We start from the raw sequence: 14,936 nt of genomic DNA on the forward strand, positions 1-14,936 counted from the left end.
CCCATGTGAATTTTTCCATGTGAACCTGGGAATACATCACCTCCCAAACTGGGATATGATAAAGAATATATGTTTTTGATCTTGCCTTCCCCAGAGCTCCTAAAAGTGATAAGAGAAAGAGGAGCATCTTCTGTTCTTCATGACAAGCCCCCTTCAAGGACACCCAAGTTTATGTTGATGAGGTGACTTCTGGAAAGCCCCTGAGGAGAGGGGAGCTGGTTTCCGGGGGAACCAGCCTGGACTTGGAGGCTTGGATCCTTCACCCCGCCCCCCCAGGATGGGGAGAGGGGCTGGAGGCTGAGCCATGCCCTGACGACCAATGAGCTCATCACCTGTGCCTATATAATGACACCATCCCTAAAACCCCTAACTAAAGGGAAGGCTGGGTGGCTCAGTACATTAAGCACTTGGCTCTTGGTCTCAGCTCAGGTCATGATCCCAGGCTCTGAGCTCCTCGGTCAGCACGGAGTCTGCCTGAGGATTCCCTCCCTTGCCCTCTGCCCCTCCCCCACCACGTGCTCTCTCTAAAATTAATAAATAATTTTTTTTTTTTTAAATCCTAACCAAGGAACTCCGAGACCTTCCAGGTTTGGTGAGCACACTGAGGTGCTAGGAGGGTGAAGTTCCCTGCCCTTTTCCTTCCTTCCCCACTACCTCGCCCTATGCATCTCTTCTACCTGGCTGTTTCTGAGTTGTACCTTTTCATCATCAACTGGTAATTTAATAAATAAACTGTTTCCCTGAGTTTTGTGAGCTGCTCTAGCAAATCACTGAACCCAAGGCGGAGGTCGTGGGAGCCTCTGATTTGCAGTTGGTCAGTCAGAAGTACAAGGTGCCAACCTGGCAATCTTGACCAGTGTCTGAAGTGGGGGGTAGGGAGCTGGGGGAGGGCAACCTTGGGGGACCCCTTCACCTGTGCTACCTCCAGGCAGTGTCATAACTAAAACATAAGACACCCCTTCTGTCTGGAGAACAGTATCTAGTACTGTTACTGTCATGGTTGTAGTTACTATTTAATTACCGCTGTGACTGTTAACACTGTTACTCTTAACAGTGAGAATAGTATCTAACACCCCGAGTGCACTCTTTCTATATACCAGGCCCTGTCCTAACAATTGCAGGATTTCACAGTCCTGTTTCATTCAATCCTCCCAACAGTCCTAAGAGGTAGGTGCTCTGTTGTTGGTTTTTATAACGAAACGGAGGCACAGAGATGTCGCACATCATGCCCAGTATCACACAGCTAGCGAATGGCAGAACCTGGAGAGCAACCCAATAAGAGTGGGTTCCTCGTCTCTGTCGCACAGGAGTACGCTGCTGGCATCTAGCCGGGACTCAGAAAACCTTTTTCATTATCTCAACAAAAGTGAGGTGGCTTCATAAAAATAACGGCGGGGCCAGCGCCATACTAAGTGTTTATCTGTGTTACTCCACTTAAAACTCACAAAATGGGTGCCTGGTGGCTCAGTCGTTTAAGCATCTGCCTTCAGCTCAGGTCATGATTTCAGGGTCCTGGGATCGAGTCCCACATCGAGCTCCCTGTTAGCCGGGGAGTCTGCTTCTCGGTCTCTCTTTTCTCCCTCCCTCTCTCAAACACCTTCTGCCTGCTGCTCCCCCTGCTTGTACTCTCACTCTGTCAAATAAATAAATAAAACCTTTCTAATAAATAAATAAATAAAACTCACAAAACCTCTCCTGGGATAGGGATCACGTGTACACGCCTGCCCCAGTGAGAAATGTCCCTAAGGTCAGAAAATCACCAAGTCTCTGTTTTCCCCCATTCTAGCCACTGCCTCCCTGATGATAACAAAAATAAATCCTGTAATATGGAAGATTCTGACACCACGCGAGGAGATCAAGTGATACAAATTATCCTGCATCTCTAACAGTTGGCACAGCTTAGCACCACCCATTTGATGGTGTGTTTGATCTTAATAAGTGGTATTCTCATGGAAACAAGAGAGGACATAATATCTACATACGATAGCCTCCCTCTGTCCTCTGACGTGGGACTGGTTGAAATGAGAAAGCATGAAACACGTGGGCACGTTGCCGATTCTCTTTGGTTACCTGTGACAGGACTGTGAAGCCTACAGCCTCGACAGATGTGGGGACAGGGGCAGCATTAACTGTGGTCAGTATGTGAGGACTGGCCTCTCACCTCCAGGACCCTCCCAACCCCCAGACGCCTCTGTGAGAATTCAGCCGGAGGCACCCACGGGAACCTGCTCCAGAGGCCAGGAACAGGAGCCCCAGGCGGGCGGGCAAGAAGGGTGCAGGGGTGGGGGAAGGGCGGATTCTCAAGGACGGGCTTAGTCCGGGCCAAGCAGTACCCTGCTGTTTCGAGAGTCTGGATGATGACATTTACAACAGGTGCGCCTCCCTCTCTCCACCCACCCAGGTCTGGCACAGGCACGGAAGGAAACAGACTAACCCTGTTCTCAGCAAGCAGCCAAGAAGCCACAGACCATCAAACTAAATTCTCACGGAGGCTACATCAGAAGTTCTGAAGGGCCATTGTTTTTTTTTTTTTAACTGTTGTAAAATCTCAATGAACCTTCCTGCAGATGATCAAAACAAAACTGCTGGTTTCTGCGTGTGGCTTAAACCATCAAAGGCGATCCTGGAGTGAGGACAAGCAACCAGTGGGCAGTTAAAAGAAGGAAATGAACAGCAGCCAGAGCACAGACAGAAAACCCCCATGTGGCAGGGTTCCGGGCCCCAGCCCTGTCCCCGCCCTCTGCGGTTTGGCACATTCTCCTCCTCAAACTCTGTGACGCTGTAAATCCTCTGTTTTACCTACACCAGTGGGGAGCTGCATTTCTCACTAATACACTCATCAAACATCAACCAGGCACTAGAAAAGAGCAATCTGAGTCTGCTCTAGAAAGTTCCTGGCACGTGGCCTGGAGGGATGGGGAGGCGGAGGCGGAAGGGAGATTTCCTGTGAGCTTGTGAGCTTTTCAACCCTCCACAAGGGCTCACACCAGAAAAACCCACTCCCCTCCTTAGTCAGCTTCCCTGCTCCTGATTTAACCCAGCCAACTCTCAAGCTTTTCAACAGAATGCCTGTATTAGGCAAAGAGAAGTAAATCACCATTTGTGGGGAACCTGCAGTCAACCCCAACTTTTTCGACTCTCAGGGGGTATCCTTAAAATCCATGTAAATTGCACCGTGTATAGGGCAAACCATTTATTATAAAAACAACGTGCAAAACATGGTTCTTTTTTTTTTTTTTTAAGATTTTATTTACTTATTTAACAGAGAGAGACCAAGCAGGGGGAGCTGCAGAGGGAGAGGGAGAAGCTGGTTCCCTGTTAAGCAGGGAGCCTGATGCAGAGCTCAATCCCAGGACCCCAAGATCATGACCTGAGCCGAAGGCCGACGCTTTCCCCACTGAGTCACCCAGGCATCACTCAACATGGCTCTTCCACAGGTAATAGGGGCATCTTTCCAAAGTGGAAACACGAAGGCCTATGAACAGAGCCCCACCTGCACCGGGGATCAGGGATGTGCAGATTAGAGACACCTTTTATATTCATTGGAATATATATTCAGAAGTTTAAAAGTCTAATAATACCAAGTGTTAGAAAGGATGTTTGTTCCCATACTCAGCGGGTGGCTTCGTAAACTGGTACAACCGCTTCGGGAACAGTTCAGCATTCTGTGAAGTTGAAGTCACCTGCCCTAGCATCTAGCTGTCCGCACCCCCGCCCACCCTCAGATACTCTGTATGCATGGGTGTGTGTGTGTGTGTGTGTGTGTGTGTGTGTGTGTGTGTGTGTGTATCAGAAGTGCTGGGCACCTGGGTGGCTTAGGCAGTTGAGCTCAGACTCTTGATTTTGGCTCAGGTCGTGATCTCAGGGTCATGAGCTGGAGCCCCACATCGGGCTCTGCGTTGAGCGTGGAACCTGCTGAAGATTCTTTCCCTCTCCCTCTGCCCTTCTTCCCACTCATGCTTTCTTTCTCTCACTTGCTTGGGGGAAAAAAAAAAAGAAGTGCGTATACGTGATCAATAGAAGACATATAGCAGACTGTTCCTGGAAGTCCTGTTCACTATAAGAAAAAACCTGGAAAAAACCCAAATGCCCATTAACTGAATTAATAAAGTACAGTTTATGCACAGGAAAGAATATTACATAGAGTCCAAGTGAGGGTTCCTGCAGCATTAGGCAACTGCACAGATCAATCTTAGCAGTGTGACACGGAAGGGGAACTAAATCACGACAGACTGTCTATAGTATGATACCCTTTTAATAAAGTAAAAGAAAAGACAGTAAAAGCATACTTTTTAGAAATTCACAGAGGAACAGGGTGAAACCTCGTTGCCCTCCTTCCTGCTGTGTAATCGTGTGACTCTGAGGGAAATACCTAACCCCTCCATGCCTCAGTTTCCACGTGTGTCCAATGAGGCTGCCAATGACAGCATTATAATGCTTACCGCAGAAATTTACTGTAGGACAACACTGACAAGCCTCTCTGAGGCCCCGGAACAGAGAGGTTGCTCTAAGTTCACCAACTCAGCTTTACCCAACAAAGACTTTATTTTATATTATTAATTTTTTTTTTTTAACTTTGGCTTGATACCACTGTGGAAAGCTTAAGAAATGGTCCTTGTAGACACTTTTTTTTTTTTAAGATTTTATTTTTGGGCTCTCTGCTCAGCAGGGAGCCTGCTTCCCCCTCTTTCTCTGCCTGCCTCTCTGCCTACTTGTGATCTCTCTCTCTCTCTCTGTCAAATAAATAAAATCTTTTTAAAATTTTTTTATTTTTTAAGTAATCTCTACACCCAACATGGGGCCTGAACCCACAACCCCGAGATCAAGAGTCACATGCTCCCCTGACTGAACCAGCCAGACGCCCCTCTTCTAAACTCTTCCAAGCAGGGTTGTCCCAGTACGACTCTGGCTAGCTGGACATCACACACCATAATACCGGCCTCAGACTCTCACTAAGGATTTGTTGGACTGAAGAAACGGAGTCAGTATGTTCCTTAAGCATGCTATCTTGCAAGAAATGACTAGAAAGAGGTTTGGGACTTAACTATGATTTTTTCATAGACTCTCTCTCTGCCTCATTTACACAAGTAGCCAAATTTTTGTGCTGTATCGCTTATCTGATGACTTTAATTAACACAGACATCTGTCACCATTTAAAAATAAAAGACCTCAAATCTATGGACTAAAAGTTACTATAATTTATTAAAATGAAAATTATTTAAATCTTTATTCACGGCCCACTAATACTTTCACCACAAGCAATTCTGAGAAATCGGGTTATCTGGTTTCTACAGGGTCAGCACAGAAGTCTTCATTTAGAAAAAATGCAGACTTCCGGAGATATGTTCAGTAACACAGAAAAAATCACATGTGACAACTGTAGAAAAAAAAAAAAGACAAATAATTGACTTCACTGGCCCCTGAACATATTCTTATTACTGCCGCTCAGCAGAATAATTAAACTTTACGAGAATAATCCTGAATGGTGAAGAAAAGGTGTTATGAATACGCGTTACTAAAAGGTGAATAGTCTCATACATTTGTTTTAAATATGCCATAAAGGGGGCGCCTGGGTGGCTCAGTGGGTTAAGCCTCTGCCTTCGGCTCAGGTCGTGATCCCAGGGTCATGGAATCGAGGCCCGCATCGGCTCTCTGCTTGGCAGGGAGCCTGCTTCCCCCTCTCTCTCTGCCTGCCTCTCTGCCTACTTGTGATTTCTATGTGTCAAATAAATAAAAAAAATCTTAATAAATAAATAAGTAAATATACCATAAAGACTTTCTTTCTTTCTTTTTTAAGAGAGGGAGAGAGGTAGGGGAAGGGGCAGAGGGAGAGGGAGAGAGTCTCGTGAGCAAACTCCACGCCCAGCACAGAGTCCAAGGGGGGGTTCAATCTCACGACCCTGAGATCATGACCTGAGCTCACATTGAGAGTCAGACACTTGACCGGCTGAGCCACTCAGGTGCCCCTACCACGAAGATATTTAAATAATGTTTTGTTTTTTTCTGGGCAAAATCTCAGGATTAGTTGCAAATACACCCACAAAATAGCGGCATGCCCTCGAAAGCTGTCCAATACAAATCAATAAAATGTGGAAGAACTGCTGCCCCAAATCATGAATTAGTTTACAGAAGTGAGTCATCCATTTCATGCCTAAAGCCACTCAACTGGATTTTAAAGTAAACTTTAATACTCAAAAGAGTGCGTTTTAAGTAACCTGCAAATTCACCTGTGTGAAAGGATCCGTTTTTCTCTGATGATCCTCAATAAATAATACTACAAGGAAGGCTTTATACCTTTTTTTTAATAAACTTACCCAAACTTACATACACAAGCAGTTACCCTGGGAGGCAACTCACTTCTTCCCCAGACGCGGCTACCGTCCAGGGCAAACAGCCCGCTTGAACCTCAGCCCTAACACGGGCATCTGATCGACAAGTCCCGCCGCCCGCAGGCTAGCACTGTTCCTAGAAATCCAGAGCCACGGCTTCGGGTCAAAGCCAGGCACGACGTCAGCTGTACCGGTATTTCAGACGAACTGCCATCCCCAGCCTTAACACATTCTCCCAGGCTGGTGATGACGACCCCTACGGCCCAATACGGTCCATGCAATGAGTGAGGAACGGGACCAGAAGGAGATGGACGAAGGGCCCCGAAGCCAAGACGTGTGTGAAGAGAGGGAAGAAAACCGCCCGACTCGGGGCCATCTACAGGGTCTCTACGCAGCCCGAAGAGGGGGGATAAGACAACCCTCCGTGGAGGAAGCTACAGGTGGGAAGGTGTGTGCAGGCAATCACAGGCTCGTTGCTATCCTCAGAGACAGACATTGTGGGAGAGGGATGATGAGCCCGGAGAGGCATGGGGGCCAGTGACGGGCGGCCTCTGTCATTCCTGTCAGGGTTGGCCCTCCTAAAAGGACAAATACTGCGTGACAGCACTTCCATGAGGGACCGAGAATAGTCAGTTCATAGAGACAGAAAGAAGCGGGACGGTGCTTACCCGCGGCTGAGGAGAGAGGGGGACGCGGAGTTAGCATTCGACAGGGACAGGGTTTCTGTATGGGACGAACAACAAATTCTTGAAGTGGACAGTGGTGATGGGTGTGCAACACTGTGAATGTACTTCACGTGACCGAATTGTACCCTTAAAAATGGTTACAGTGGGTGCCTGAGTGGCTCAGTGGGTTAAGCCTCTGCCTTCGGCTCAGGTCATGATCTCAGGGTCCTGGGATCGAGCCCCGCATAGGGCTCTCTGCTCAGTAGGGAGCCTGCTTCCCCCTCTCTCTCTGCCTGCCTCTCTGCCTACTTGTGATCTCTCTGTCAAATAAATAAATAAAACCTTTTAAAAAATGGTTACAAAGGTAAATTTTATGATTTATATTTTACCACAATGAAAACCACTAAAAATGTAATCATTGTGTTCAGGGGAAGAAGGAGGAGGAGGCACGGGAAGGGGGGATAGGAACCCCCCCCACAACCAGAGCTCTATCCCATCACCAGTTGCTCTCAGACTTTTTAGCTCCAGAACCCTTTCTGCAACCATCCGGCATAAAAACCTAACCACACACCAGGCAGAGCAACAGATCTGATGGGTGCCAGAGACCAGCCCAGGAGCCCACCAAGTCCCAACCTGCCCCACAAGAGCCCCTGAGGAGTCTCCAGGGAACCCCAAAAGCACCCTGGTTTGCAAACCCGGTGCAGGTCCCCAGAGGAAGCTGAACAGGATGTGATGGGATTTCTGAAAGAGTAAAGCAGGTCTGGTCCTTAAGATCAAAAGAAAATGTCCTGAGTCTGCCTCTCAGCCGCGCCTGGGGGCAGGGTACTGACCTGCCACCAACAGGACTAAAAATATTTGCACAGGATTGTTGTAAGACCTGGTGGATGAAGGGAAGTCAGACGCCTGACACGGGTGAATTCTCACTTGACGGCAGCTCTGACAGCGTCCGGTGTTATACGGCAGCACTCTGGCTCCTGTGACGGGAGATGCTAGAGCAGGAAGTGCACGGATGGCCACTGGGACAAGAGTCCGCGTGAGAGACAACAGAGGCCCGCTCTGAAGTCCTGAGCGCAGGGACTGAAGGGGGAGGTGGACCCTGGAAATAGCCCGGAAGTGCTGTCAGGATGGGGAATTGGGGCATGTGGGGGGCACAGTGGGTTGGGCTTGGTTTGGGTCAGGCTGGTGGGCTCGGGGTCATGAGATCATGCGAGCTCCGTGTCTCCCTAAGCAGAGTCGGCTCGTCCCTCTTCCTCCCCCTCGGCCCCTCCCCATGCTCTCTCTCTCTCAAATAAATATATAAATCTTTTTTAAAAAAAGAAAAAGATGGAGCAGAAATCAAAAAAAAAAAAAAAGAAAAGAAAAAAGAAATCTTGTCATTTGCAACGATGTTGATGGAACTAGAGGGTATTGTGTTAAGCAAAATAAGTGAGTCAGTCAGAAAGGGACAATTATCAGATGATCTCTCTGATACGAGGAACTTCAGAAGCAGGGTAGGGCGCCGTGGGGGGTAGGGAGGGAAAAAAATGAACAAGATGGGACCGAGGAGGGAGGCAAACCCTAAGAGACTCTTCATCTCAGGAAACAAACTGAGGGCTGCTGGGGGGAGGGAGGCGGGAGGGACGGGGCGATGGGTGATGGACTCGGGGAGTGCTGGGAATTGTGTGAGCCTGACAATTCACAGACCTGTTACCACGCCCCCTCCCCCCAACAAACAATACATTATATGTTAATGATAAAAAAAAAATTTAAAAAGAAAGAGAATAAGGTGGGAATAAGCACTGGAAAGCCATCCTCTCATTCATGGCCCAATCAGCTTGAAGAAAGGAGCAGAGATCAGCAGGAGTAACTCAAAGGTGGTGTGTGCAGCTGCTCTGCAGGAGGGAGAGGACGGCAGTCTGGGGCAGACACCTGCAGGGGCCCAGTCAGGGCACGCTGGAGTGAAGTGACGTCCACCCTCGTCCACACTCACCTCCGTCCCACGCTGCATGGGGACACTGACCGCCTGTCCCTTTACCAACTCCCTGCCGCACTAAGAAGCTAATAAAAAGGTACACGCTGTCCAGCCAAAAATCATTCCTCCACCCACCCCCTCCCTCCAAGCTCTTAGAGCTTGTGGGCCACAACCCAGAGAGATGGCCTCCTCCTCTTTCCAGAGCAGCTGCCAGGATTCTAGAACAGCCTGCCAGCAGGGCCCAGAACAGCGGCAGTGAGATCAGTGAGCAGTGAAGCTGGTGCCCAAGAGGCCCCATCCTGGGGTTCATCCCCTCTCTCCTCCTTAATCACCTGGCAGGACGCACCTGAGCCCGGCCACTGGCTCTTCCCCAGCACAGAAGGAGACATGCAGGAGCCCGCTGGTCACCCTGTGGTTTGTGGAGGCTACGAGTTGGAGACTGCATGGGTGGCCAGCCCCGGAGGGCCGTGGGAGCACGGACGGCTCTGTGAGGGTGCCTGGGTGGCTCGGCGGGCTGAGCACCTGACTCTTGACTTAGGCTCAGTTGTGATTTCAGGGTCCTGAGATCGAGCCCTTCGTGGGGCTCTGTACTCAGCAGGGAGTCTGCTTAGGATTCTCTCCCTCCGCCCCTCCCCCCACTCACCCTCCCTCACTCCCCCCTCTCTCTCTCTAAAATAAATAATCTTAAAAGAAAAGAAAAGAGATCTATTGTAAAATTCCTATGGGGGGGGGCACCCGGGTGGCTCAGTTGGTTAAGCGTCTGCCTTCAGCTCAGGTCATGATCCAGGGTCCAGGGATGGAGCCCAAGGTCAGGCTCCCCTGCTTCTCCCTCTCTGCCTGCTGCTCCCCCTGCTTGTACACATGCTCTCACGCTCTCTCTCTCTCTCTCTCTCTGTCAAATAAATAAGTAAAATCTTAAAAAGATAATAAAAGATAAAATATAAAATTCCTGTTGGGAATTAGGGACTCATTCAATCATCTGGTGTTCATCGTGTATCTAAAATAAGGTAGGCAGTGTGCTCAGCAGAGTAGACAACAGTGACTAAAAAGTAAGTAGCACTTCTCCCCTCCTGGTGTCAGTAGAGGGGACAGATGTGAATTAAATAATCTCACCGAGGCAAGGGAGAAGGGAGGAGATATGTTGGAGACAGGCAGGATCTAGAGTTCCTCAGTGTTGCACTTACACGAGCCACAGACAGCCACTTACATCCTTGCTTACGTGACCTTAAGGAAAGGTCCCGCTCGGCAGAGCTGCAAGCCACCCAGAGACCTTGCTGTGCCCACAAGGAACCCTCAGGAGATGTCTGTCCCATCAACGGATGAAGGCTCTACAGTTCACCACTAAACGACGCCTTCAAAAACCCCTGGGCCTTCACGTTTGAAAGGAGGAAACTGAACAGAAAGGAGGAGCCCAAGGGCCAGGCCCGTTGCCAGACAATCACAGGTGTGCACAGTGCACAGATGTCCACGGACCGACGACTAGTGGCCTTGCCTCCTCACACCCACGCCCCCCTCACACCAAGCGACTTGCCGTTCCTTAAGCAAAACACTCTTCCTCTCCCAGTTCACCTTGAAAACTCCTATTAATGCCTCCAATTCCTGATCACCCTCTCGGCCACGCTTTCCAACCCTACCTCACCCTGGTGACTTTGATTTCTGCCTTCCTTCGTGCCCTCTGTACCTTGTGCTCACCTCTACTAAACGCGACTCGATCATGAACTCTCTCAAACTAAACCCTAGTCATCTCTTGTAGGCCAGAGAGGGGTCTAGAACCTAGAACACCACAGAGGCTCGAGGTGTAGCAAATGAAAGAACAAATGAACGCATGTCCTGCATCGTGCTACAAATAGAGTAGGGTAAACTCTGTGCCCTCAAAAGCTTACCATCTTAGATAACAAATAAATGAAAAGATGTAGAAAAACTAATAAGAATTAAAATATTAGCACTCTACAGGTGCCTGGGTGGCTCTTGATTTTGGCTCAGGTCATGATCTCAGGGTTGCGAGATGGAGCCCCGATTAGTGCGGAGTCCACTTGAGAGTGTCTCCCTCTCCCCATTCTGCCTAACCCTTGCTCCCTTGCACGTTCTCTCTCTCTCTGTCTCTCTAAAGTAAATAAATACTGGGGCACCTGGGTGGCTTAGGTCATGACCTCAGGGTCCTGGGTTCAAGTCCCACATCAGGCTCCCTGCTCAATGGGTAGTCTTGCTTCTCCCTCTGCCCCTCCTCCCACTCATGTTTACACTCTCTCTCTCAAATAAAATCTTTAAAAAAATAAAATATTAGAATTCTAAGTCAACATTACACTTAGAGAAAATAAATTACTGTACCCAAAAGTCCCTTCGTATATACCATCACACATCCTCACAAAATTTAGAAATAAAAGACTTGAAAGAAACACACAAAATACAACTGTAAATACAGTTAGTGGAATGTAAAGGATTCTGATCTTGTTATACGCGACTGCATCTTTAAAATGAACGGGAACTCATTTTTCATCAGTATAAAATACTGAAAATATAACCTAAAAAGGCTTACCATTTCTTCAACAGGGAAAGGACAAATACGTGAAATAAACATTGAAGATGCTTGCTAGAGATGCAAACTCGGTAGTCATGGTAAGAAATATGCATTTTTTCATATACGATTACAGTACAGGTATTAGGACGTAAACTGCTAAATGGCATCCAATTAAATACATCTCAGGGATCCTAGGAAACCCAGAGCCTCCGGTCACAGCCGTTGTCATTTGCACGACAGCAACAAATGGCCGAAGCCCAAGTTACACGTGAAGCCGTCTAGAAAACATACAGTGCTTCTTATTGTGAATGCTTGGTGCATACTGCGTCCTCGATAAACTTTTATTGAGTGAGTGATCTGATAGTCTTATTCAAAGGGAAAAATTATCTACTAGTGAGGCAAGTTTATCAGGAGCTGGGGTTACCTAGAATACATCCTTCTCATAATGAAAACAGGCCCCAAATGTTTCCCCTATATTTAGCACCCAGTTGCTGAAAAGGCTACTCTTTTCCCTTTTTGTGCCTGTCCCTCTATGTACAAACTATCCCGCCACATACTTCCCATGTGGTAATAACACATCCACCCATCAGCCTCCCCCATGGCTCTCTGGCTACAGCCAGCCATTCAAACTTAAATCTGGGAGGTGTGTTTTAATACCGAGAGTTTAAAACAATGAGTATAAAGGATACTGGATATCTGCTAAAGTGCATTTTTCTGATTGCTGGGTCAGATAAGGAAAAACTGCAAAGCAGAATCCGAGTGTCTGGACAGTTGCCAGAGGTAGGAATGAAAACCCGAGTGAACAAGAGTTCTGCCAACCAGGCACCGGGGTGGCTCAGTTGGTAAACCAGCCAACTCTTGATTTCAGCTCAAGTCCTGATCTCATGGGTCACGAGATCAAGCCCGACGTCCGGTTCTGCGCTCAGAGGGAGTCTGCTTGGATATTCTCTCCCTCTGCCCCTTCCCCTGTTCACACTTTGTCTCCATCTCTAAAATAAATTTTAAAAAATAACAAAATTAAGAAAGTAAATAAGAGGCTTAAAAAAAAAAAAGAAAGAAAAATAACAAAATTAAAAAAGAGTTCTGCCAAACAAAAAATAAATAAATAAATAAAGCTCCAGCCAAACATCCTTAGAATAAAGACCAATGAAAGGACACATGCAGGGAGTGTGGCAGAAGGTAAAGGAAGCCTCAAGACCCTTGTCATCCCTCATTCATTCACGCATTTATGTGCTAAGGGTGTCAAGACGGAAAAAGGAAAAAGTCTTTATTCCTGCTGTGAAGGACTCCATCCATTAGAAATGTAAAATGGCCATAAACGGCTATCACACAAGGAAGAAAATAACAATGCATAAAGGAGGTACAAAAAAGTGTGTTCAGAGACAGAAGAAATCTCCTATTTAGGAAGCTATTAGATACCAGGATTTTAAAGATGAGAACATTAGGAGAAAAAAAGCAATCACTGCTAACCCTTATTCTTCTGTCTTGCTACACTGCCGTCTGCCCAATCTCAGGACCTCTGGCACGTCCTGAAACAACACCCAGGAATGGAGGGCTGATGGCAGGCGACCACCAAACTCCACAGAGCAGTACCATGAGCCAGGCAGTGTAGTCAGCCACCTCAGCTCACAAGTTCCCCTACAAGGCACAAACTGTTATCTTCTCCAGTTTACAAGTAAGAAAATGGGGCACAGAGAAGTTAATGGGGCACAGAGAAGTTAAGTGACTTGCCCAAGGTCACCCAGCTCATAAGTGGCACAAACAGGAGCTGAGACCAGAATCTGGGCCCTTAGCCATGAAACCCGTCGCTGCCTCCCAGCCGAGAACCTGTGGACATTTATCAGGACATACAGAGCTGGAGGACGCAGGCGATTTTGACCGACTTGGCCCTGTAAGCACACTCATGTATTTCCCACTATTCTTATCTGTGCAACAAAAACGTGCACACCATTCCTGACCTGGTTCTGAAAATGAGTTTTCACAATCTTTAATGGGATATTTGCTTTGTTAATCTGGGCGGGGGAGGGGGAGGGTGCCTGTTTCATGAGGGGGGCAGTGGGCAGAAGTAGCTAAATCACAGTCTTGACGGGCGCTGGAGGGCACCACCCTTACAGGTCATCTCAAAATCTTGGGCAAAATGCCCAGCTTTGCTTGTTTCTTCCCCAGAGTGGCTGTAACGACAGTGTCACCCACGAAGTAGGCAAAACCACCTGATGGTGTCCGCATGAACAGGCCAGGCACCGACTGCGCCATACCCAAGGCTTTGGTGACTGAGGTCCTAAGTCCTCTGCGTCTGCAGGAGGCAAGCCCCGCGGCGACCACAGAAAGGCTTTCCCCGAGCAGGGTCGCCGCCAATCCCTGAAGCACTTCGCTGTTCCCGGCGAGCACAGGGCCCTGCACCCCCGGGCCCGGAGGAGGCTGTGTCACCTCGCCTCGGGCCAGGGAGGAGGCAGGCTCCGGACGAGCTCGGGGCGGGACCACAAAACTTCACCCAGATTCCTCATTCGGGTTAACTCACCGCTCCGTGGAGGACCGGGGCCCTGCCGGACCCGCCTGGCAGCGGCAGGAAGCCGGGCGCGGGCTCCCCCACCTGCCGGGCATCCCCGGGGAGCTCGTCCCCTCCCGGTCGCCGGCGACGAGGGGGAGAAGGGGACCGGGGGTGCGCCGAGGACCCACCTGACCGCGCCGACACGGCCGACGTCCGCCGAATCGTCTGGAACACATACCCACGATTTCCAAGAGGGCGCCGCGGCGGGAGAGCGCGCGGCGCCTCACAAAGCCAGGTGAGCCGCCACGTCCCCGCCGCACGTGCTGAGCCGCCGGACCCGGCCCGGGAGTCCGCGCGGCCGCCCCCCCGCTTCCCGGCCGGCCGCCCCCGCACTCACCAGGTGAAGAGCTGGCCTTTGAGCCCACGCAGCAGGCTCCCCAGCGCGCCCGCCGCTCCCGGCGCGTACGGCTGCGGGACGCGGGGTCCCGCCGGCGAGGCCGCCTCCATGCAGGCTCGGCGCCCGGAACCCCCCGACGTGCCGGGGCGGGGAGGACGGGCGGGGGGGGCGGCGCCTGGGCGGCCGGCGGGACCCGGCCCCGTGCCCGCGCGCCCGCGCCCGCTCGCTCGCTCGCGAGCCTCCCTCCTCGGGCCTCGGCGGCCGCCCAGCCCTCGCCCTCCTCAGGCCTCCGGGGCGGGACCAGACAGCCGCGGACTACAGCCTGGCCCCTCCCGGGGCGCCGGAGGACACGGGACGCTGCGCTCCCCCGCCCGGGCACTGGCGCCTCGGGGATGCGTGACACCCCACATGCGTTTCGGGGTTTTATGGGTCCCTGTTCAGAAGCGGCTCACGAGGTGAGGCGAGGCTACGCCGCGTGCCCCGACCTAAGGAGCCGTGACTTTGCAACCGCCCGAACTTTGCTAACCGGGAAGGGCCGCTGACTCCTCCCCGGCGGGCTGACGCCTCCCCCGCCCGCCGCCCTCCCTC

The 14,936-nt window shown here is 50.1% G+C and overlaps 1 protein-coding gene across 5 annotated transcripts in view; it reads right to left on the reverse strand.

Annotated features, from left to right (window-relative positions):
* The window catches only part of SLC35F2 (solute carrier family 35 member F2), a 50,264-nt gene extending 35,427 nt beyond the window's left edge, over positions 1 to 14,837 (reverse strand). Inside the window, exon 1 of one of the 5 annotated variants that reach the window (XM_082682764.1) lies at positions 14,349 to 14,837. In XM_082682764.1, the coding sequence (XP_082538890.1) occupies positions 14,349 to 14,458 (110 nt within the window). In that variant the 5' untranslated portion in view covers positions 14,459 to 14,837. Of the gene's footprint in view, positions 1 to 13,981; positions 14,096 to 14,348 lie in introns of those variants that run through there. The other 4 variants (XM_082682763.1, XM_082682761.1, XM_082682760.1 and 1 more) reach the window with 4 other exon arrangements.
* Positions 14,838 to 14,936: the final 99 nt, after the last annotated feature.

This window comes from Mustela nivalis (genome assembly GCF_964662115.1).
Source record: "Mustela nivalis genome assembly, chromosome: 9".
NCBI classification, from domain to species: Eukaryota; Metazoa; Chordata; class Mammalia; order Carnivora; family Mustelidae; genus Mustela; species Mustela nivalis.